The 25,538-nt window shown below is 40.0% G+C and overlaps 3 protein-coding genes across 3 annotated transcripts; all 3 read left to right on the top strand.

Annotated features, from left to right (window-relative positions):
• The first annotated feature begins 1,564 nt into the window (after window positions 1-1,564).
• Window positions 1,565-3,839, top strand: LOC104437846 (protein CYTOKININ-RESPONSIVE GATA TRANSCRIPTION FACTOR 1). Its single transcript, XM_010050895.3, has 3 exons — window positions 1,565-1,909; window positions 2,360-2,752; window positions 3,260-3,839. The coding sequence occupies exons 1-3, from the start codon at window positions 1,700-1,702 to the stop codon at window positions 3,383-3,385; spliced, it is 729 nt and encodes a 242-aa protein (XP_010049197.2). The 5' UTR covers window positions 1,565-1,699; the 3' UTR covers window positions 3,386-3,839.
• A 10,038-nt stretch (window positions 3,840-13,877) lies between these two features.
• On the top strand, window positions 13,878-20,542 carry LOC104437845 (glycine dehydrogenase (decarboxylating), mitochondrial). The gene is made up of 15 exons (XM_010050894.3): window positions 13,878-15,777; window positions 16,011-16,253; window positions 16,339-16,416; window positions 16,523-16,623; window positions 16,706-16,901; window positions 17,010-17,135; window positions 17,823-18,008; window positions 18,122-18,235; window positions 18,434-18,586; window positions 18,668-18,856; window positions 18,994-19,071; window positions 19,171-19,296; window positions 19,380-19,478; window positions 19,651-19,768; window positions 20,352-20,542. The coding sequence occupies exons 1-15, from the start codon at window positions 14,518-14,520 to the stop codon at window positions 20,444-20,446; spliced, it is 3,162 nt and encodes a 1,053-aa protein (XP_010049196.2). The 5' UTR covers window positions 13,878-14,517; the 3' UTR covers window positions 20,447-20,542.
• Window positions 20,543-22,214: 1,672 nt separating this feature from the next.
• On the top strand, window positions 22,215-25,017 carry LOC104437844 (uncharacterized protein ycf36). The gene is made up of 4 exons (XM_010050892.3): window positions 22,215-22,835; window positions 23,416-23,444; window positions 24,214-24,270; window positions 24,583-25,017. Exons 1-4 carry the CDS (start codon window positions 22,325-22,327, stop codon window positions 24,805-24,807), a joined length of 822 nt encoding a protein of 273 aa, XP_010049194.2. The 5' UTR covers window positions 22,215-22,324; the 3' UTR covers window positions 24,808-25,017.
• Window positions 25,018-25,538: the final 521 nt, after the last annotated feature.

Here is a 25,538-nt window from a genome sequence, read left to right as displayed (position 1 = left end):
ATTTTATTTACATCACCGCGAGAATTATTACTCTAGTGAGGACACATGAGAATTACTCAACAAGGGTTAGATCACCAAGATGTCAACCTACTGATGCAAAAATAAGCATAAGGCTATTTAGATGCATTAAAGTGGACTTTGATATGACAGATTATTTTATGATGGTAAGGAAACACAATGATCAAGATGTGTTCATTTAATAGGGCTCGGCCGTGGAGGTAGAGGATGAAAAATTCACTATATAGGAATTGAAATACACAACAAATCAGAAGTTCTCTCAGAAACCCTAATCCTACGTATTACACAAATCCCATGCACTCCAAAAACCCAGAAAAAGTTTCACAAATTCAAACCTTCATGGAGAATGGACTACATTCTCCTGTCTCCAATCTAATCTCTCTGGCTTGATCATCATAACATGAACTTTCAGAAAAGCTTCAAATTCGGATCTTTCTTCTCAAAATTCATCGTGTGGGATCACAAGTGATACCAAACTTTCCAAGACCATTAAGTTCCCAGTCCAGGTAGCCAATTAACACAGTCACCACGTGATAATAATACCTTGATCTACAGGTTTCTTTTTATTTGCTCATCTGCTACACCCAGCTATAGGAGAGAGCTGTGTGTGGCTTTCAATGGAATTTCTTTTGCAGTAGGTCACCTTGTGCCTTGGAAATCTGATCTTCCGGGATCTTCATGAAGCCGAGTCCCAAGTTGTGGAAACGGAAACGTGAGAGTAGAGAGAGAAACGCATTGATTGATTTTTGATCAGTTAGTGTGGGGACTATGGGGCCAAATAGAAGCATGTGATCATGTGCAGGAGGGGTAAAAACCAAATTGTCTCTGAAGATCATGATGAAAGCAAGATATTCATTACATGTTGCACCCCATATTTACATGTTGTATATTTACCAACGGCCATGAAAAAAAATGGGAATTGAACTGGTGGGGATGAATCAGTAGAGATAGGGTTTTGTCATACTGGGGCCTGAGTAGTAGCATTCTACACCTCCTTTATGTTTGTCTTTCTCTGTATCCTTTGTTTCTTTGGGCGACATGAAGTCACGTGAATGCCTTCAGGCCCGCTTCTTAGCTGCCTCTCTCCCTCCTTGACAACCTTCTTAAAAAAGAAGAAGAAGAAGATATTTTTCTTAGTATTTGTATTGTGTGACAAGCTGATATTCATTGCTAAACTAATTAATCATGTATTTACCTTTCAGCTGTAGATGTAAATATGGGGTGCTGGACAAAGTGATTAGATTGTAAAGATTTATGGAAACTTGTGTTTCTGTGGTGGGACTTGATCTAAGTCTCAAATCTCCTTTTTTTTTTTTAAATGCAATTGACTTGACCTAATAAAAAAATTAAGTTTACACGATGGAACTTCTCATAGTATGATATTGATAGCTTGTTCCAAAACCGTGATAGGTTCGAGCTATTGCTTGTTTTACATTAATGATGCAAAGCTCAACATATCACTTGAGTGTTAAACGGTATTATTCCTTTCTCAACCATAGAACACCTCCTCTCTCTCTCTCTCTCTCTCGTTTTGTCGTATATAAACTTGAGGGTTTTTAGACGTTAATGGATTCAACTGTCTAATATCCCTCGGCATCCACTTTGCTTCTGGGGTACAAAGGTCATCAAGTGATACATCTCTATCTCTCTCTCTCTCTCTCTCTCTCTCTCTCTCTCTCTCATGAATCCTGTATACCTGAACCCTCCTGAGGCTCCTTCCTTTCCTCTTTTGGAGCGAAAAGTAGATCAGACCTTGCAGTTCTTCATTTCACCTCATGAAGAACCGCCATCATCACCACCTTCTTCCTCTATGCTATCTGCTTCTCTTCCGAATGAAACTGAAGATCAAAGTCACAAACCATGTGGAAGATCAGAAACTCCTGTGGAACAGGCAAGCAGTATTCTCAGCACTTCCATATTCAATTTAATTTTTCAAGACTCTTTATTTACTTCTGAACAGCGAGTCTACATATAAAACTGATCCATATAACTGCGATCATCTTTTATTCGATTGCAAGTAGCAGTTCATGATCGGCTTGTGCGTTACGTTCCTATATTTTTGATCCCTGAAAGCTTGATGATTTGCTTACAAAGCAAAAGAAGAATCACATATACAACGAGGGATTTCATCTTCTTATGTTTTTCCTTATTTTGATTTATTTTGATCAATAAATTAATTAACTGGTTCACAAGAGCTAGTTAATCCTTCGTTGTACCAATCCATCCACCTTGAAATATATACTTACTTAAACCTATGCTTTCTTCATTTTACAATCCTTTTTTTTTTTTTTTGTTGAATTACTCGGTTTCTTGAGTTCATGATCTTTTTCATAACTTTTAGGCCGACCGACATGGCGCATCCAAACACATGCGGCTCTTCTCATCTTCGTCTTTGCTCCAGCCGATGGTTAGTGAAAGTGAAACTAGCAATCGAGGACAACAAAAATCTTTTTCCTTCAACGGTGAAGACGGGGAGGAGGTCAACAGAGATTTTGGCATCAAATGGATGCCTTTGAAAATGAGGATCCTGCAGAAGATGAAGAACACAACATATGGCAACGGATCTACAGAAGATGAGAGTATGCAATTTGTGGACGAATTTGCTAAGAACCATCATCGACAAGATCGTACTGAGATTAGGTTTTCAAGCAACGGCAACAATGCCATAAGAGTGTGTACAGATTGCAACACAACTACAACCCCTCTTTGGAGGAGTGGTCCTCGAGGCCCCAAGGTTATTCTTTTTGCCCCCTTCGCAGACCAATTTGGAATCACACGGTTACATGTTTTGTGGCCTAATTTGTAAGCCAAACAAATAGAGACTTGTCACATCCATGCTTGTTATGTTACTAAGTGTGGTTGGATTAAAGGCTTCACAGTAAAGTTTCATTTCTACAATACATGATCGGGTGAATGTCTACATATATAAGGATCATTGTTCAAATCAAATTTCAGTTAGGTTGTTTAGTGTGCATGTAACTCCATTTAGTAGTCTTATATTTAATAAATTCTGGGAATTCTGGACTATGTTAATCACCCTGGCTAAGACATTGCTTATGAAAAACATGTTAGAAGTTGCCTCCTTGCTATTAATTTAACAATTTTTATTAGTTGGATTTAATTGAAACTTATACGAGATACAAATATGCATTGTACATTGAGGATAGATAACTTCGTCATGTGATTACTTTTGTATCTCATAGAAGATAAGTCAATTTTTAATAATGTTTCGCTAGTGCAGTCTCTTTGCAATGCATGCGGGATTCGCCAGAGGAAGGCAAGAAGAGCCTTGGCAGAAGCTGCTGCAGCAGCAGCCGCTGCTGGGGGGCAGCAGTTGCAACAACTGATCCAACCTCAATGCGGTTGAAAGGGCACAACAAGGAAAAGAAATCTCGCCCTAGTCATGCTGGACAAATATGCAAGAAACAAAGCAAGCAATTCACCAGCCAAGCCGATTCTTCCTCTCATGGTGAAAAGAACCTCTTTTTCAGGGATTTCACCCTAGGGTTGAGCAAAAGTTCGGCATTTCTACGAGCATTTCCACAAGATGAAGCCGAAGCTGCAATACTACTGATGGAATTATCTTGTGGCTTTGTTCACGGTTAATTTCTGCATTTATTACTAGATTTGTCTTGTTTTTTGTGAATTTGTTTGGTTGTGTTATTGTTGTGTCTTTTATAGACATTGAGAGGGAGAGGGAAGAGAGAGTTCCCTGCATTGCAAGGCAGGAATAGTTTTGTCTATTTGAGTTTACAAGATTGAAATAATGAATACGCACTTAAAGCAAATGCAATTTCTATACTTGTTTGAGTTTATATTAAGAAATTGAGCGTCAATGCAAGTTTCTTTACACTTCTTTTTAACTCCTTCTCTTTTTAATAGGAAGAAGCTGATTAAGCTCCTGTCAAGATGCGAGTAGAAGTCCTAATATTCGATCTTGTCATATGAATGTATTGTGCAGTACTTAAACTCTTTCTTCAAAACAATGTTTTAATTACTCGCAAGGGAGTTCGGCATTGTAAAATTATTATTCTTAATTCGACAAGCAATAAGATAGACGCAGGATTGATGATTTTGAAGATTGTGGTTTGATATTGTTTCTCTATTTTGCAAATCTCCAGAAAGTTAAATACTATTTTGAATGTTAGGCATTATGATTCATTTTCTTAAGTAATAATCTGACTAGGTAAAAAGTTATGTCTTTATTTTTAGCTTTGTCTTTGCTCATCAGTTTTCTAGTTAGGCTCTAGGGTTTCACAAATATGGAAGAACTTCTTGAGAATTGAGCTTCGTCTCTATTCTTGCTTTTCATCCTCGTGCAACATAAGCGAATTCTTCGCAAGATATACGTCCATCTATCTTCCCTTTAACCAAAGGCAATCCGTATCAAAATAAGTTTGCAGGTTGGAAGATCAAATCCGAGGCAACACATGTACGAAAGCTCAGACACAGCATGTGGCAACAAGGTTTTTCTGAGAAATCGTGAGGCTTCACAAGTTTCCAAATCCATAAATCTGATCGTGACACTGAGTACCTCAGCCTGTTTCTGAAAGAATGACGACGGTGTTCTTTTGGGTCGACTCCGAATCATAGTTGCACAGTACACCGACAACAGTCTGAGGTCCTTTTAATCAAATCTTGGCGAATTCGATTCAAAGCATTCATGGAGACAAGCCGAAGAAGTAGGACTTTGCCGTGGTTCAGGCAATAATGTTCACGCATACTACTGCTGCTCATTCAGCAATAGAAAAATCACCTTTACCCTTCACTTCCTAAACATTTCTGTGTTCATGCATATTTACCCAGATGAGAAGTTGTTATATCTTGAAGGTCTGGACCCAACTCAAGAGTGTGTTTTTCCCCAAGTGGAGGTGTTTGATGCAGAGGTTATTGCTGATGACTTTTTGAAGAGATGCGAACGGGCAGAAATTAATAGGGCAAGCCGTGAACAAAAATTTGCGTGTTCTTAAGTCAATAAGCCTTTTTTTTTTCATCAAGAGGAGTTATGAAACTAGAACTAATCCGAATCCCATTTGAAATTGTTTCCCCCGTCAAAATCCACCATTTCATGAGTAGGATTATTTTCTGATATTGGTCTATTTAGGATCTGTTTAGTAACATTTCTGTCCCGAGGAATAATTTCTTTTCAAAAATAGTTTTTATTTTATTTTATTCCTCAAAACAATTTCTAAGTAAAAGAACGCGTCTAGTAATTATACAAAATTTATATTCTCGAAATAAATAAAAAGTAGGAATATGTTTGGTATGACCCACAAATTTTTTTTTTTTTTGTAATGTACACTTTTTTTAGATTTTTCTTTTTTCCCTTTCTTCTTCTTCTTGCTCCTCCTCTAGTCGAAGGTGGTGGCATCTGGTGGCCAGCAACTGGCAGTTGGCAACTGGCAACTGGTGACCAACGGCAACCAACAATCGGTGGCGGGAGATAGTGGATGGCAGGCGGCAAGAAAGAAGAAGAAAAGAAAGTCAAAGAAAGAAAATAACTTGTTTCTAGAATATATTTCATGAAGTACGAAACTATTTTTTTCTATTTCTTTTTTATATTCCAAATCTATTCTCTTACTACTTTTCTATTCCGGGGAATAGAAAAATTAGTTGATGTGATCAAATGAATTTTGTTCTTTTTTTTTTTTGGAAAAAAAAAAAAACAAAAATTGAGAGAAATAAGAGCGTTACCAAACGGACTCTTAATTAATTATTTCCGGACCACTTGCTTTTACTTGTGAATTTTGGACTTCATTATCAATTAGGGTTAATTACGAACTATTTAGGATTTTGTTTTGTGTAAATATGTACTTTCTTTGTTTTGAAGCAAGATAGCTCGAAATCATTATTAGTCACAAAACAATGGAGAAATTTCTAAAATTTGCATGTTTTACACCGTTTCCACTATAGAGGAAACACTTAGAGCTTTTGTTCCACTATGCTAGCTTGTTACTATGGTTCGATTAATTGAGAATATAACTCACAGCTTCTATACTATGCATGATATATAAAAGTGAATTGGGATTTAAGAGACATTTTATTATACGAAGCGAATTTAAAAGATTTAACAGAAAGTCTAGCTCGATAATTCCCTTCAAGAGATATTCTTCTTTGATATTTTCTCGCATTAGCGAATAGCAGAAAAACTTAACCACTAGGGTTTGCCCCAATGACTACCCTTCCAACATAGAAGGGGGAGGTGGGGGTTTGAATCCCCATTTTCTCGGGGATTGGAATAGGGACGATTTAGTTTCAAGTATGGATTTTGACTTCCACGCTCCACAATGAGGTAGGACAAAAGTCTGAGAGTTAGAATATGAGTAGAGTAGGACCAACCAAAAAACAAAAGCAAAAACTTTGGATTAAAAAAAAAAAGAGAAAGGGATTGCCCTTTTTCGGGAAAATTGTCCAAAAAATCCTAAACCTATTGTAGTAAACATTTTAATTTTGCCAATCGAGTCCTAAACCTTTTCACTTCTTGTCGATCTAGTCCATCCGGCCAATTTTGGCCGAAAATGCTGATGTGGACGCCGCGCGTGGATAAATTTTAATAATATTTTAATTTTTTTGAATTTTTTATTTTCTTTATTTTCCTTTTTTTTTGGCATTTTCCGGTGGCCACCACTGGCCATAGCTGGCCGATCGGGCCTCGCCGCCACAAGCGAGGCCCGGCTAGGCGACGGCGACGTCGGGCAAGGCCGCCCTAGCCCCGGCGGGCCGGCCTCGCCCGGCGTCACCGTCGCATTTGGCGAGGCCGGCCCTCACCCCGGGCTGGGCGGGCGTTGGCCTTGTGGTCGGTGGCTAGTGGCTAGTGGCTAGCCGTCGCCCGCCCGGCCAAGGGCAAGGCCGACACTTGCTTGGGCGAGGGCGAGCCCCGACAAAGGCTCCCCTCTCCAAATCTAGTGAGGCCGGGCCTCGCCTATGGCTGGTGGCCAGCCATCGGAAAAGGCCAAAAGAAAAAAAAAAAAAAAAAGAGAATAAAAAAGAAAAATAAAAATAAAAATATTAAAAATATTTAAAAAATATTAAAAATTGTCTACGTCAACGTCGGCAATCCTATGTAGCATCACCGGCGTCCACGCAGCATTTTTCCAGCCAAAATTGGCTGGATGGACTAAATCGGCACGAAGTGAAAATGTTTAGGACTCAATTGGTAAAATTAAAAGGTTTATAACTGAATTGGCAAAACTGCAATAGGTTTATGACTTTTTGGACAATTTTCCCCCCTTTTTCAAAAGAAGGGATCATTTTTTTTTGCCAAAAAAGGAAAACAAATGCAAAGGTAAGATTTATATTAATATTTATTCAACGTTAAAACGAAAAAGTAAAGATAATCAATTAAGCTCATACAAGCTGGTTTAGTGTGATGGGGAGGAGGTGTAGTAGAAATTCAATACCTTCATTCAGGGAAACCATCAAGAGAGTTTAAGTCCAAATTCATCAACATATTTAGTCAAATATCTTCACTCAACAGTTTAAGTCAATGAATTATATATCAACTAAAATACATTAATTATTTTATCTCACATCACACCTATGATATGAAACGTTTCTTGTGTAACACTCCCCGGCATGTGAGTCTCTTGCATAAAGACTGCTTCCTCTTGATCCAGGCATTCTTTCAGCACTAACAATATCACAACTTGAGTTTCCATCTTAGCCCAGCCAGCTTTTGACAAATGTTGTCGAATTTTGGTGTGGACAATATCAATCCTTTGAACTCCACCTCAATTACCTTAACACAACTAAGCTTTGTGGGAAGTTGGGAACACCTTGCCTACCTCAATTAGGGAGTCACACCCGAGATTCTTTCCTTGAGATATTCATCTTACATCAAGCTACAAACATTAGGCTGGGCCCACCTAAATCATTAGCTCTAATACTACTTGTTAGAGATGTGTGGCAGAAGATACTTTCACTCCAGCAAATCAACAAAAGGAAGTTCAAATCTTGAGTCTGTCAATATATACAATTTAACTCACCCTTACTCAAAAGGTTAAACTAATGAGTTATATATCAATTATGACATATTAACTACTCAACCTTACATAGTAGTCTTAATGCAGATTTTCTTCCCTTACATCCTTGCAAGTGCACCTCAATATGGAGCACATCATAATTTCATTTAACGAAGGACTTGAATGTCCGAAAGATATTCCTTTTCCAAGCGTGTAATAACAAAAAACAGATCTCGGAAATAATTAACGCTCCGGTATCCACCTCCTTAACAACAGTCTTGAACGAAATTCATTCCCCAATGAATCAAAACCGAACATAATGCTCATTACCCACCCTCTTTTGCATTTGGTGAGATGTGATTTTATGTTCCCCACGTTGCATGGCTCTTTTTAATTGGTTCATCCTTTAAATGTTGTTCCTTTTTGCGTTAGGTATCTGGCGACAATCTTTGGATTTGGGTGGTGGAAGCACCGGCTGCTCACAATGTCACTCAGAAGCTCCTTTCTGAAAAGTCAGCTAGAAGTTTGATATATACCAACTCACGAGGAAAATAGCACATCTTGAGGAGTCTTTTAACTCTCATGGTATCATTTTTCCCGTTCTTTTGGCTACACGGTAGGTGCTGAAATTGGCAAAAGTTTGACCTTATTTGGCTTCCTCATTCTGCCTAATTAAACCAGGCCTTTGCTAGTATCCAGTTGCACCTCTATCCGTCTCTAGTTGTCTTAGTACTTATAGCAAATAAGCACAAGCATTGCGTATGCGTACAAAATGTTTTTTTTTTTTGGTAAAGGGTAAGAATATATAGCTTGAACCAACAATTACAAAAGATCTGACACCACAAAACTTGCACTTAACAAGACAACAGAATAGTTAGAGTGAGTGGAAGGGAGTTGAATGCAAAAGAGGACTGCAAGAGCGGGCCTGAGGAAGCAGAAACAACCAAAACAATGGTGAAAGGAAAAGGAAAGCAGCGGGAGGCCACAAAAGGCCAGATGAAGCACAATCTACACCCGCATCCGCCAATGACAAAAGTGAAGAGCCATCAAGGAAGCACCCACGCAGAGGAAGAGTATCCAGACAACAAACACCAAGCTAGGGCCCTGCCGAAGTAGAAGACTCCCCCTAGCTGAAAAAATGATCAGATCAATACCCTAGCTACGCTGCAATCTCCGGTTTCTATAAGTATCATCCACACTTTTGAAGGTGGTGGCCTTGTCTCTGACGACCTTGATGAGTTGATTCTTCACCGCTGGAATGGATAAGCGCTGCTCTCTAAAGAGGATGCCATTCCTGTGCTTCCAAATGAAATAACAAAGAGCACCAAAAGAGAAGCGAGCAAAGCAATTGTAAAAGTCTTTGCCCACAAGGAAGGAGACAACTTAGTTGAGGTTCTCGACCAACGAACTGTTCCACCATGGTAGATAGCATCTGGAGGCCCAAAAGAAGGCGATCTAGCAGAGATGTAGCATTGAAAAAATAGGTGGTCTATGAAATTCAACACCTCATTGCAGAAGGGACACAAGGCATTATCTATCCTACCATAAGATAATAATAGAGCTTGGGTAGGAATCCTGCATTTGGCAATAAACCAAAGGTTTAGTTGGTACCTTGGAGTGATCGAGTTGTTCCATATGAACGTGTGCCAGGAGACCCGAGTCTTCCTCCTCCTAGTCAAATCCCAAGCCGAGGCCATAATGAACATGTGGGAGGTGTTTCCCTTCCAACCAAAACGATCGGAAGAGGTGAGAAAGGGTGGGAAGGGGTTTCGCCTAAGAGTCCAAGACCAACTTAGTCAAAGCTCCACGATCGGTGAATAGGTTCGCCACCGTCGCTTGCCTAGATAGGCCAAATGTATCTATGGTTGAGTCCGGAAAATACAAGTTCAGAGTACCCATGGGGTGTCAGTTATCAAACTAGAGGGACACGGAGCAACCATCCCCGATTTTCTAATAGAAAGAGCTTTGAAACTTAGTCCTGAGTTAGAGGATCTTCTTCCAAGCCCACGAACAATAGGTCGGCTTTTTGGCCGCCCAGAAATTCGACCTTTTTAAGAAGGTCAAGTGAATCCATTTACACCATAAAGATTCATTATTGGCAAACAGGATCCAAATATGTTTTAACATGGCAGCCTTGTTATACTCCCGAAGCCTACAAATGCCAAGGCCCTCCTCTTCTTTTGGGCACACACGTCCTCCAGGAGACCTTTGCACCCCCTCTTCCCAACTCCGGGCCTTTCCATAGGAATTGTCTAAGAATTTTTTCGATTTGATCCAAGCCGTTGCAGGTAAAATAAATACACTAGCCCAGTATGCTTGGATGGCATGAAGGACCGACTTGATCAATTGTAGCCGATCGGTGAAGGATAGGAAGCGATGAGTCCAAGATTGTACCCTCGCTGTGATGCGGTTGACTAACACGCAGCAATCCGCCTTCCTCTAACTTGGTTTCATTTGGAAGTAAAATCATTTTATTGCTATATATTTGAATTATTAATAACGGAAAGTAAGTATTGATAAGAGTACACAACATACAAAAGGAAATGTATAATAATATGTGGGCAAATATTAATATTTGAAGATTTGAAATCCCATTAGGAAGGTTGTTTTTGGATAAAATAGATTGATAGTGAGACGTGTGAGATATTAAATAAATTCATTAGCTTACTCATTTGTCAAAGGTTGTAATGTTTGTGAAATTAGTAATTATGGACAGCCGGGAAAGAAAATAAAAATTGAGATCTCCTGAAAGTAAAAAGTCTTCTTTACTTTATACAATAGTATACATAGAAAAAAAAGAACATGGAGATTCTAAGACCAGTTTAAAAAGTTAGTGTAGAGAGTAATTCGCCAAGCTCCTCTTGGTGCGTCCACCTCACTTTCAATACTCAATTATAATTTGTTGCATCACTTATTGAATCAAATTTACGTAAATGTTTTTCACTATTCTTGGTATTTCTACTACAAATGAAACGAAGTTAGAGGAATATATCGACATCAAGCTTTTGTACAAAAGTTGTAAATGAAAGGGCAGCTTATTAATTTTTATATGATGGATTTATGATACTTGGTCGGGATTATTATGAAGATTCACCTCCTCTCTTCTATAATTAATTCTAGATGTTTTTAGCGGGAATGAACCACTAATCTTTAGAATAATGTTAGGGTGGTGAGCCACCTCAATCTAGAATTAAGCGTTGGGGGGTATCTAGAAAGAACAAAGGGGGGTCAACCGCAATCTCTAAAATGAACTAAGGGTAGTGAACTACCCTCTTGTGAAGGCTAAAAATACCCAAGTGTTCTCATTTATGTTCTTGTGCTTGGCACCCATTTTAATGTGTGTAACTTCTCCAACCAATTTCATAGAGAGTGCTTCTAATTAAAGATTGGGTTTCCTTTGGTTGTGTTCGTGATCTTTCTCAACAATTAGTATCGTAATTTTTGCTGTGCACACCCAACAAGTTAAATGATTTATTTATCATATCTAAATTTGGGTTTAAATATTCTGCATTCCATAACTGTACAAATCCATTATCTCAAATAATAAAATCTAAAAGTTTTTCTCTTGCTTTATACATTTAAAACATCATTTCACATTTTCTGTGCGTGCTTATTTGCGTATTTCTATTTTTTTTTTTTTGTCTAACTAGTTCCTAGAAATGCCTAATAAAAATACTAAAAGTCCCTCCCCATTTCTGACTCAAAAATCATTTTCAATCTCCTATTTTAAGATTTCCTAATTTGCATCATAGAGCTACAAGATGAAATGACTAAATTACCCTTAAACCACCCTCCTCCCAAGTGCCTAACCTCAATCCATCGCCATATGCAGCTGGTGGCCACTACCCTCCACCTCCGACTGCTAGGCGTGTACAACCGGACCGGATCTACCCGAAAACTGGACTGATCCATTTGGGAAAGAGGGCTGAGAACTAGTTCCCAAAATTCAGGATTGGTTTGAACCGATTCGGTTCTTGATTTTGAGTGAATACCCACTTGAGAACCGAATCAACCGAACTTGTTTGGGAACTGGTTTTGTAAGCGATTTCTAATCTTATTCTCACGGCATTTTTCCTCTCATGAGTGCGCACGGCACTCCTTCTTCGTTGTTCCTCTTCTGCAATCGGGCGGTCCTCCGGATGTCGTTCATGGATCCCAGATCTTCTCCTTCTTCCTCCTCCGCACTCCCCACATCGCGATGTGCCCCTCAAGTTCGTTGATTCTGGCTCTCGTTTCATGTTACAATTGGTTAAGTGGAAAGGCAGGAACCTGGGTGTGGATGTTGGTTTCTCATTTTGGAAGTGTCGTTTGTGTTGAGGAGTGAACTTTAAAATGCGGAAATTGGAAATGGGATGAGTGGCTTGGCTTCGTGTTGGTGCATTGATTTGCTAAGCGAATTGGTGATTTGTGAGAATCTTCGTTTTCGAATTTGGAATTGGATGCGGGCACGGTTTCTCTATTCTTGTTGTCAGAGTTTCACTCCAGCACCATATTTATACTAAAGAAGGGTGAATTTATTCTTTTGCCGGGAAATAGGCCTTGCGAGTGTGCAAGATTAGGAAGGAAGTATATTGTGCACAAAAGGGGAACCGGTCCAGTGGAAACAGGGTTAACCCTAGAATCAAACCGGAAATATAGGATGGTTCCAAAACATGGTCCAACGCAAATAGAATCAAGTATTGAGTCTAAAAAAGGAGAACTGATTATAATAAGGTTGGGTACATGGTCCAAATTTGGAACCTATCCATCCTGAACTCGATCATCCCTACCAATCACCATCGTCCACCGCATCGCTACGTCCCTCCATCCTCTCTCTAGAGAGACCTTGGATTTTTGCCAAGGGGTGGAATGGAGGAGGTAGGTAACCCGAAGGCCGCGACGGTGGTGGCCGGCAACACGAAGGAACTAGCGGTGGTCAAGCTAAGGTTAGATGTTAGGATCTAGACTCTGTGAATGAGGGTTTCTTGGTAGATGGAGTCAAAGAGCGGTAAGGGTACTTTCGAAAAGTAAATGGTTATTTCCCTTATAAAGCTATAATGGTAAGTGTGAAAAAATGAATTGCACGTTCCAAATCGAAGGTTTCATATGCGATGCAAGGATTGGTGTGAGGTGAAGATGGTTTTTGTGGTTATTTGCAAGGTCCTAACTTTCATAGATGGGATCTAAAATAGATCAGTTAATCTAGGATGATGCTATTTTCATTCTTTATATGACTAAATTCACTTCATTTACACTAAAGAAACAAAACCGTTCTCGATCATTTACTTGTAATTTAAAGTGATGGCTACATCCTTCTTCTTATATATATTATGTTTCTGTTTAAGATTTAGTTGTCATAATTAAGCACTTTCACATTTGTTTTGTGTATTGAGGAATTTTTTAATGTATTCTTAGATATTCCTAAATGTTTTATGTTCCATATTAGATTTTATCTAAATTATAGTAACTAAAATCCTACATATTAACAAAACTAAAAGAGAGAGAGAGAGAGAGAAGTTAATAAATATGGGGTTGCCACATTATATTGCAATTTAATAATTGAGGGAAATTTTTTTCTTTTTATCGCCACAGATGATCTGATCAGTTGGATCACACAAGACACTTGCGTAATTCAACGGTTGATGATATGGGTTACGGTACGCTCGAAGCACACGAGTACTGCTCTCCAGAGTGAGGACAGGAAGTCCGAGTCAGCAGCAAGTTCCATGTAGGTACATGCCACAATGTCGGCCACAGACATTTACACAGGATAAGCTTTTTAGGACCTTGAATATCCCATAATTTATTACCATTCACCGAATAAATAACATAAATTCGATATGTTTTTTGATAAAAAGTCAATATTATAATTGAAAAAACAAGAAAATCTGGGGGCAAAGACCCAGCAAAAGTAGGAAAATCAGGTGAAGGAAAAGATCAATGCGTGTCCGCCGTTTTCACAATCGTTCCTGAAAGCTAATACGTGTGAGGCGGGGCTGGGGATAAGCTGAATGTGTAAGAGAATCGGCCAACGAAGGCTTTCTGAGATTTTCCCAGGAAAAAAGCTGAGGCATTTTCCGGGCCAGAAATAAAAGGAAAGGAGGGATTTTCCTGGCAGCCCACCTTCTTGAAATGGCTAGGGAAGCGTTTTGATCCATTGAAACTCAATCCGCTCTCGCTTCAACGCCTTCCATTCGTTTTATTTATCTCGTAGCATGCAAAGGGTATCGTTAAAAACTGTCCTTTTCATCTCAATGGGTGTTCCCAGTCACCCGCCCACCTTCTCATTGCCACCACCACCGCATCTTGGAAATCTGAATTCCTGAAATTTTTATTTATCGCTAGTCTTATTTATACTTCATTGATTACATGGTATTGCCACATATTTTCTTCAAAAACCAGCACACACCAACCGGCCTTGCACCCCTTCCTTTCAGCCATGGAATGACAAAGAGGATAGCAACTTGAGAGCATTCTTGGACAACCCCATATTGATTCGTCCAGCTGAACGTAAGCCCGGTTGCTTCGTCCTCGTTTCTATTTCGACTTCGCGAAGAACATGGAACGTGCGAGGCGGTTGGCGAACCGGGCGATCCTCAAGCGCCTGGTTTCCGAGTCGAAGCAATACCGGCAGGACGAATCTTTGTTGAGCTCTTCGTCACCTGTAATATTCACGCCTTCGAGGTATGTCTCGTCGTTGGTTCCTCACGGTTCGGTGTCCAGGAGTTCTAGATCAGATACGTCGGTGGGTAGGCACGTCTCATCCAGTAGTACTAGTTATGGTGTCGGGTCTCAGGCTAGATCAATCTCCGTTGAGGCACTGAAACCAAATGACACCTTCCCTCGCCGCCACAATTCGGCAACACCTGAGGAGCAAACGAAAATGGCGGAGTACTGTGGGTTTGATAATCTTGATTCTCTCATCGATGCGACTGTGCCGAAATCGATCCGTTTGGATTCGATGAAGTTTTCTAAGTTCGATGAAGGGCTGACCGAGAGTCAGATGATTGCGCACATGAAGAATTTGGAGTTGAAAAATAAAGTTTTTAAGTCTTATATTGGGATGGGGTACTATAACACCTCTGTTCCTCCTGTTATATTGAGGAACATTATGGAGAATCCAGCTTGGTACACGCAGTACACGCCTTACCAAGCTGAGATATCTCAAGGGCGTCTAGAGTCCTTGCTCAACTTTCAGACAATGATCACAGACCTCACTGGATTACCAATGTCAAATGCTTCATTGCTCGATGAGGGGACTGCTGCTGCAGAGGCAATGGCTATGTGTAACAATATTCAAAAGGGAAAGAAAAAAACTTTTATCATTGCCAGCAACTGTCACCCCCAAACATTTGATATTTGTAAGACAAGGGCTGACGGGTTCGACCTCAAAGTAGTTGCTGCTGATCTGAAGGACATCGACTACAAGTCAGGAGATGTTTGTGGCGTTCTGGTTCAGTACCCTGGTACTGAAGGAGAAGTGTTGGATTATGCAGAGTTTGTGAAGAATGCGCACGCTCATGGGGTTAAAGTGGTCATGGCGAGTGACCTGCTGGCTCTGACCATGTTAAAGCCTCCTGGTGAATTTGGGGCTGATATTGTTGTGGGTTCAGCCCAAAGATTTGGTGTACCAATGGGATATGGAGGTCCTCATGCTGCATTTTTGGCTACTTCTCAAGAGTACAAGAGAATGATGCCAGGAAGGATTATTGGTGTTAGTGTTGATTCTTCTGGAAAACCTGCTCTGCGTATGGCAATGCAAACTAGAGAGCAACATATCCGCAGAGACAAGGCTACTAGCAACATCTGTACTGCTCAGGTATGGTATCTTTGACACCTTAGAATGTCTGTGCTCTCTCTCTCTCTCTCTCTCTCGATTGTTGCAGTAGAGCTTTTGAGTTTGAGGAAATAATCTAAAGTTTGTTTGCCTAATATTTATGGCGAGGCTTACTGGGTAGCTTGCAATTTTGCTTTCAGATGCACAGCTTTTAAAAGTGGCTCTTTTTTATGGAGTTAATTTCAAGTTCTCTGATTAATTCTCATCCTGTCTAGGCATTGCTTGCGAACATGGCTGCTATGTATGCTGTTTATCATGGTCCTGAAGGCCTCAAGACCATTGCTCAGCGAGTCCATGGTTTAGCAGGAGCATTGGCTCTAGGTCTAAAGAAACTTGGGATGGAAGTTCAGGAGCTTCCTTTCTTTGACACAGTGAAGGTTAAGTGTGCCGATGCCAATGCAATTGCTGATGCTGCTTACAAGAATGAGATCAATTTGAGGATTGTAGATAAGCACACTGTGAGTATCTTTCCTTTGCTGCAACCCTCCAGAGAAACATATTGTACTTCCCTGTGAAGTTTATTGGAGTTCTGCTGTATTTCAGATCACTGTTGCATTTGATGAGACCACCACCTTGGATGATGTTGATAAGCTTTTCAAAGTTTTCGCTTGTGGCAAGCCTGTGAGTAATTTATCGAACTTCTATTCTGACATCTGAGTAGCTCAAGTTATTTTTTATTCTTTTCATCTTGTTTAATCATTGTTTCCTTATCCACATTTTCTCACAGGTCCCATTTAGTGCTGCATCTCTTGCACCAGAGGTTCAGACTGCAGTCCCATCCGGGCTGATCCGAGAGAGTCCTATCCTGTCCCATCCGATTTTTAACACGTATAAACATTTTCATGTAGTATGCACTACTTGTGGCTAATAACTTTAAGCCATTCTGACTATTATATCTTCTCTACATTAGGTACCACACAGAGCATGAGTTGCTTAGATATATCCACAGATTACAATCAAAGGATCTCTCCCTGTGTCACAGTATGATTCCATTGGGATCTTGTACAATGAAATTGAATGCTACCACTGAGATGATGCCGGTGACTTGGCCTGGTTTCACTGACATTCACCCTTTTGTCCCGATTGAGCAAGCTCAAGGTTATCAGGTACATATTAAATAAATAAATTTGTCAAGCAGAAGTTCACAGCTTTCTCAAAATGTATTGATTCTCTTTCGAAAAATTTATTGCAATTTATTTTTTTGGTTTCTTAAGGAAATGTTCACAGATTTAGGTGACCTGCTTTGTGCCCTCACTGGGTTTGATTCTTTCTCCTTGCAACCAAATGCTGGTGCTGCTGGAGAGTATGCAGGACTCATGGTCATCCGTGCATATCACTTGGTACTGTCTCATCTATCACTGTGCTGGATTCCTCTTAAATGTCAAGCAGACTGCAGATGCTAGCGTTGAAATGGCTAATTATTGACTAGGAGAATGATTTTTAAATAAGGCAAAACTTCTCCTATTGCCCCCTTTGAACTCTCTTTACCAATATTAGTGTCATTTGCTTGTTCTATCTCGGACATGCTCTGACCTGGAGCTTAAGCCTCAAAGTTATTAACATGCATTGTTGGCCAGTGATTGATAATACAAATTTAAGTTTAGGGGACTCTCTTTTCTTTACTCTAGTCAAGGACAGAGAATCAGTATGGTTTCTGGGAAAAAAATGCTCGTTTTTTAATATGGCGAAAACTTTATTGAAGGCATTTGGCTAACCTTGTGGAAATTTCATTTTCCTTAGACTCAATTTTTAGCCTATGCGATTCTGCATACTGTTCTACTTCTTTTGAAGGTCATCAGCTTTTGGAGTAGAGGACATACTTTGTTGCTACATATAGTACAGGGCAACGTGAGGCTATAATATTACTCTTTAAAAGTGCCTGAGGATTATACTCTGTCTTTTAATCTCAGCTTATGCATATTCTTCCAACTTTCATCTGTGCCCCCTCGAATTATTGCTCTTGCATACAATAAGGCTTATGCATATGTAGATCAGGCTTAAATCAATGCACCGAATGGATGTTGCAGGCAAGAGGCGACCATCACCGTAATGTGTGTATCATACCTGTCTCAGCTCATGGGACAAATCCAGCAAGTGCTGCGATGTGTGGCATGAAAATAGTTGCTGTAGGAACCGATGCCAAGGGCAATATCAACATTGAAGAGTTGAGGAAGGCTGCTGAAGTAAATAGGGATAACTTGTCAGCCCTTATGGTGAGGATTTTCATGCAAAATGAAACTTCTTTTCTTTTTGTTCTTTTCTGTAATCATCATATGGTTCATGTGTTGACCTAATTTTTAATGCGAGTTGCATGATAAACATTCAGGTTACTTATCCTTCCACTCATGGTGTGTATGAGGAAGGCATTGATGAGATATGTAAAATTATTCATGAGAATGGAGGTCAAGTGTACATGGATGGGGCTAACATGAACGCACAGGTGCATTCTCTTCTTTTTGAACCTAACCTAAAATTTTCGCACTCGACAATTTACTATCCTTTTAAGCGTTTATCGGCTCCTGATATTTTCCAGGCTTGGGGATGGAAGCTTCTCTCTTTATGCATATGATTTTTTTCCCTTCTGGCTATTTGCATTAGTCATAATGCTCCCTCTCAAATTCTAGACAAATGCTTGCAGGTGGGTTTGACAAGCCCTGGGTTTATTGGAGCTGATGTTTGCCATCTCAACCTCCACAAGACATTCTGTATTCCTCATGGAGGTGGTGGTCCTGGGATGGGCCCCATTGGCGTAAAGAAACACCTGGCACCATTTTTGCCTTCACATCCTGTTGTAGGTTTCTGTTTGGATACTCAATTTCAGTATCCTCCTCAAGTGTGTGATAAGGGCTAAGTCTACCTTTTCATATTGTAGGTCTCAACAGGTGGTATACCCGCCCCAGACCAGACCAACCCGCTTGGAACAATTTCTGCTGCACCATGGGGCTCTGCATTAATCTTACCAATCTCCTACACTTACATTGCCATGATGGGCTCTAAGGGTCTTACTGACGCATCAAAGATTGCTATTTTAAATGCAAACTATATGGCAAAGCGCTTGGAGGTTCCTTATCCTCCCTTAATTATTTTAATTGACTTCGATTTCATTCCATCCTAGGGAAGAAGGTGGAAAACAGCATCTGTTCATATTCATTATTGTTGATTACCAATTTGATATTCAGTTATGATTTTGTCATTCAGAGCTACTTCCCAGTATTGTTCCGTGGAGTCAATGGAACAGTTGCTCATGAGTTCATTGTTGACCTAAGAGGCTTTAAGGTAGTCCTCTGCCCTATGGTTGTTACTGTCAATCACCTGTTTGATTTGTTTTTCTGCATACGACTATCTTTTTTCTTCTTTTTTTTTTTCATTTTTCAGAATACTGCTGGAATTGAGCCTGAAGACGTTGCCAAACGTCTTATGGACTATGGATTCCATGCGCCAACCATGTCATGGCCCGTACCTGGCACGCTCATGATTGAACCCACTGAAAGTGAAAGCAAGGTATTAGCAGTGTATGTGTTTTTATCCTCTTTGTAAAAGGCTTAGTTAGTGCATAATGCAGATGAATCTTCTCCATTCTTCAGGCTGAGATGGACAGATTTTGTGATGCTATGATCTCGATTAGGGAAGAAATTGCCGAAATTGAAAAGGGCAAAGCTGATATCCACAATAATGTCTTGAAGGTGAGATTCTTTATCTTTACATTTATCTAGGCATATATAACATATGTGGTATAAAACCGGACCTATCTAACAAATTACACTAAGAATAATACTGTAGAATGTTTTTTTTTTTTTTTTTTGGTAAAGAATAGTACTGTAGAATGTTCATAGAGCTGAAAAATGAAAAATGCAGGGAGCTCCTCATCCACCATCATTGCTCATGGGAGATGCATGGACCAAACCATATTCTCGGGACTATGCAGCTTTCCCTGCTTCGTGGCTCCGCACTTCCAAGTTCTGGCCAAGTACAGGTATATTTGGGAATAAAACATTCATATTAATTGATTATATTTGACATGGTTAAGTAAGTCAGCATAGTCCGCATGAGCCATTCTTCTGTGGCATGCATCAACTTGCTCACTAGGCAGAATTAAATTTTTTATAAGTTCAACAGTCATGACTAAGCAGCAAGAAATGCTGAAGTTTGCAACTTTTCCTATTTTGGGTCTCTAAAATGAACGCACAATAGATAGTCGATGTTGCCAGAGATACTAACCATTATAGGGTGCTTTGATGCCATAATCTCTTGCTCATGGACTGTTTGATCCTGTGATAACCCAAAAGTTTCTTTAGATTGAACTTCACCTGTTTATATTTCCTGCCTGGCAGTTTAAAACTTAAATACTAAGAAATTTCTCAATCCCCAGGCTAAACTATAGACCTTAATTCGGTTTTTCTTATCTTCCTATGCTCACCTTTGCTCCGTCGTTGACACTCCCTGTAGATCTTGTGATTAGGACTTGGGACAAGATTGGTTTCCAAGTGTTGACTCATTCTTATAATCAGCATTTTCCCTGCATCTTGTTGTAAGAGATTTTGTTATTTATACTGCAGGACGTGTTGACAATGTCTATGGAGACCGCAACCTTACCTGCACCCTCCTCCCAGCATCACACTACACCGAAGAGCCGGCTGCAGCTACCGCGTAGAAACTCGGCCCTCCTGTGCTGTCAGCAGAATTTCTTTGAAACCCAGGAAAGAAGGGTTGAAAAGGCTGAAAAGCCAAACAAAAAGGAAAAAAAAAACTCTATGTATATAAACTTCTCATGCCCTCATCTGCTTCTACTTCTATCTAGTTGTCATTGATGATGATGATGATGATGATGATAATTCGATACATTCTCAATAACAGTTGTTGCAACTAGTAAGTTAAGCATTTTGCTGTGCATGCTCTTCCTCTCTCTAACCCCTAGTCTGCGTTTGGCTGTGCCGATGACCTAAATGTCCATGTAAGCAGATGCATGCAAAGCAATGCAGTAGAATCTCCTCTGCAGGATCTCGTAGCCATATGATTGACTTTCCTAGGGCACTAATGGTCATGTTTACTTAGATTTCCTTCTTTATCAATTTCGTATATTTTATGTCATCCATTATCTGAGCTTGAGTTCTGTGGAAGCATCATGTTCTGTTGCCTTTTCTTTTATGGCCTAGAATAAATCTCTTCTATTTGGCTTAAAACCTTTGAATGCGTCTCTGGGTTCCTATAACAAGCCCTGACTCTCTAGAGTGAACTGCATGAGGGACGTGGGTAGCTAGTTTTGCACTTGAGCTGAAAGTCAAGTGAGTGGCTCTGGCTGCTTAAGGAAGTTCACTGTCACAGCAATCACAACGAGAAGTAGCACCCCATGAAACAATTATCTGATCCTTCTGCATCAGTGTTCTTAAATACTGATGAAGATGTATAAAAACAAAATAAATTAGAGTTTAAAAGGTTTGATGCATGATAGGACCAGTCCCGGGAAAAGCCACATAAACTCTACCTCTTCAACAATGCTAGGTGTATTACTACTGATTTACAAATTCAATATATCGTTTGATGTGGCAGATTCTTATTGAAGTTTTATATAACTTATTTATAGTTTGCTACATCATTTAGTATGCAAATTATGCCGAAAAGTCTTAAAATACCCAACATCACTCGGCACTCTAATAAATATTCCGATCTATCGCAGTATATTTGGATTCGATCCGTGCTTAAATAGTCCTTATCAGCATATTCAATCATTTTAATACTAGTTCAACATTTGAGCTTAGTTAAGAAAAAGAAAATTTAAATTGACGACATAAGAGTTGGCCGACTTTCAATGGCAACAAATTCACCAATGAATTTTCTTACCAACAGATAAATTGACAATCCACTAAAATGGCTCAGCTATTTTTCTCCTTGGTTCTTTGCAGAGATTAGAAAAAGGATTTTGATCATCACCACCCTTTGTGAAATTCCAAGTATTGTAGCCACTCCTGCTTATTCCTTTCCATTATCTATGTGTTCTAGTGAGGATGATGGTCATAGAAAGAGGCCACAACATGGGCATTCTTCTTACCAAGAATTATTGCAATCGAATAATGACTAGGAGGATTTGAAAGGCATTATGTCATTAAGATTTTCAAGGTTTAGCCAAGACTTAGCTTAGACCCCACTTCTCGTCGTATTTGATTTGGTATTGTAATCAAGCATAACTCTAAAAGTCATAATGATATTATTGAGGAACTGTCTATATCATGACATTTTTGCTTCTCACTTGGGACAATTAGCAAATAATTTTTATATGAATTTGACCACATCAGTCACTACAAAACCCCAATCGATACTGTCTATTTATCTATCTTTATCTTTGACTCGAAATGGGAGCAGATACACCACCTACAAGTCTAATGAATCTCAAATCGATCAAAAATCCCCAATTTCAAGGAGAGTACTCAAAACGCACGACACACTAAAAATATCTGCACAGAGGAGCTTATCCAAATCTCTGACTCTGAGCAAAACAGACACACTGACACAAATCTGACAGAGTTACGGAGCCATGGCCATCACCCTTCACCTCTCATCAAACCAACCTCCACCCCAACCAACCCTCTTCTTCCCCTCCACAAACACCCCCACCACCCTCATCTCCTTCTTCAGAACCTCCAAGCCCTCTCACGGACTCCACCGAAGTCAAACCTTCCTCCCACGAATACCCTCCTCCTCCTTCAGAAATGGCAGAAACACCCCTTCAGAAACAGAGTGCCCTGTTCCCCTGGAGCAACAGCCCATCAATGAATACCAAAACCTCTCAACTTCCTTCCCTTTTTCTTGGGCTGCTGGTGATTTTGTTGAGTATTGTTCGAGACTGTTCGTGACAGGTGCTTCTTTCGCACTCTTGGTCGGATTGCCGGTCGCGTGGCTAGGGGCTCCATCACCCGAATCTGAGGCGGTGAAGCGGATTCTGGGTGCGGTTTCAAGTGGGTTTGTGGTGGTCACTTTGGCTGTTGTGAGGATGTATCTGGGTTGGGCTTATGTTGGGAATCGCTTGCTCAGTGCCACCGTTGAATGTAATAGTTGCTCTCTTCTCTCTCCTTTATAGTCTCTGTCATGTGGGTAAATTAATCGCAGGAAAGTTAGGTCGAAATCAGGAGAATTTCAATCGGCGGAGAAAAATCTACTAGCATGGAAGGTGGTATTCACATAACGATGAAAAAGCCGGTATCTTACTTGAAAGAAGTAGGATCTTTTTATAATGAATTGGGGTCGTCTGGTTTCTTGGAAATTTGCTGCAACGAACTGCTGTGCCTTCCAGCAAGGACAGTTAAATTCCATTGGGTGCTTGTTGGTCGTGCTGAGGAAAGTCTATAGGATGTGCTTGTTTCCATTTCTTCTTGTGAATTGGGGTTGTCTGGTTTCTTGGAAATTTGCTGCAACGAATTGCTGTGCCTTCCAGCAAGGACAGTTAAATTCCATTGGGTGCTTGTCGGTCGTGCTGAGAAAAGTCTATAGGATGTGCTTGGTTCCATTTCTTCTTGTGAATCCGCCTTCTTGGAAATCTTGTGCAGGCATAGTTAGTGTTGTAATTTGGTTTCCAATGACGTATAAAATTGATGAACTAATGGTCTATTTGCCTATTTACACTTTCAGATGAGGAGACTGGGTGGTACGACGGCCAGGTAAAAGCCCTTTTCTGTGGCAATGTCGATGGGAATCATTATACGTAACTGCATTGCCAGCATGAAATTTTGTTCTTTTCTTTTCCTCTTTTTCTAAGAAGTATGCAGTTTCTTGTGGTGGAGTCTGTCACATTTTGAAGCCGCGTTGTACAGAAACATATTTTAGCATCCTAGCCTATTTTTCCGATCTTATGAAGCTGAAGGTGTGGATCAGATGTTTATTTGGGAGAAGAAACCTGCTTTAAATGTTTTCTAGAGCAACTATGATAAAGTAGTGAGTGATACATTTGTATATGATCTTGGATAATAGTAGGCCATAGTTGACATGGAGCAGAATTCTTTGCTGAACAAAGAGCTTCTGTTTGAAGAGCTTTCTAGCTTAGCTGAGATATAGTATTACGGGCAATATTTACATGGCGGTTATGAGTGGTTGATTCTCATGACTTTTGCTGTTAGTATTAATGCAAAACTCGAGTGAGAAGTGCGTTAAGCGATAGTGGCTATCTGCTAATTTGAGAAAGAATGCAGAACGGGATAAGAGTTCTTTAGCATCGTAAATAGCAAAACAAGTCGAATTAGCTTGTTGTGAGAGATCATTGTGTTTTGGTCATTTCAGGCGAGAGTGCGGTCACCGTGGAGTTGAATTGCAGGTCTAGTTGAAGTCCTGACTTCTCAATAGTACATCAGGATCAAGTGAAGCTGTTTCTCCATCACTAACTTTCATATACGAATAGGATTGAGCTGATCAAATTTCTGTTTTTCTGAACAGGTATGGGTGAAAACAGCAGAAGTCTTGGCTCGTGACAGGCTTCTCGGTTCATTTTCGGTGAGTATGTATACTGACATCGCGCAACTCACTGGTCTTTCTCACAAATTTTTGAATATCTGATCGACAAAAAATAAGCAGTCCATGCAGTCGCACACGTGCCTGCTCAATGGTTCAGATTATTCCCATCTAGTTTGTTGGGGTTGGGCAAATTTGGTGCTGTGATATCTTTGAATTATCAAATATGTTCATGTTCTCTTTTCTGTGTGTATCCAAAGATGCATTTGATCAACTGCTGTCTTATTGAAGAGTAGCAATAAGCGAATCTTATGGTCCGTCACTTAGAATACATTGTGATGTTTGATCGTGCAGGTGAAGCCCGTGCTCAGTAAATTGAAGTACACTCTCGTGACACTCGCGGTGAGTTTATTCGCGTGCGTCTTCCTCCTCGTCAACATTGAGGAGAGCCAAAAGGCTTTCAACAAGAGCCTCGAGGAGAGCAGAGAAAGAGCCATACCGGGAGTTTACAGGGATGAGTCGGCCCGGTCCTTTGAACCAGACGCGTTCTGCGGTGAACCCGGTATTGATGTCGATTGATAAGTACCATCGTCCCTAATCGCATAGAAACTGTACATTGTAGACACTACTCTGCTGGAATTTATACAGGGTATATACAGTTGCCTCCATGTAGTATCCCTAAATGAAGAGAGATGATGGAGCCAAAGAGAACAGAAGATGCACAGCTCCAGGAGCAAATACAGCTGATGCATGAAAATTATTCACAGAAGTGAACGGGCTTCTTCTTCACTGATGTTTCCATCAGGAATTTAGGGTTTTCCGGCGGGCGATTTTTAACCGAACGAGGGGTCCATGATTTACCAACAAGTTTATGGCGTAGCTAATTAAAAAAAAAAAAATATGAAAGCAATCGACGTGAAATTAGTAACCCGTTTAAGAAATCATCGTCAGTTATGGTCCTACGGGAAATTATTGATCGCGAAATAAAAGTTCATGGCTGTTCGTCGAATTTGAAGGACTCTACATTTCAGACCCGACACGCCACCTTCCATCCAATTAACAACAAAGTATCAAGAGTTGTCAAATTGGTCTTACGAACGGAAAAAAAAGTTATCATAGTATAATTGAATGCTGAGATGAGCTTAACGATGGTCAAATAACTATTGAAAACACATGTTAATTACTCTAGTCGGTGAGGATACCACTCATGCTAGGTCTAAATTCAATGCTAATGTCAACAAAAGAAAAAAAAAACTCCAAATTGTTATTTACTCTAAACTAATAAAAATCTTAAAACAGTATATTTGTAA

The sequence above is a fragment of the Eucalyptus grandis genome, chromosome 3 (assembly GCF_016545825.1).
Source record: "Eucalyptus grandis isolate ANBG69807.140 chromosome 3, ASM1654582v1, whole genome shotgun sequence".
NCBI lineage: Eukaryota > Viridiplantae > Streptophyta > Magnoliopsida > Myrtales > Myrtaceae > Eucalyptus > Eucalyptus grandis.
This window is presented reverse-complemented; position numbering and strand designations above follow the sequence as displayed.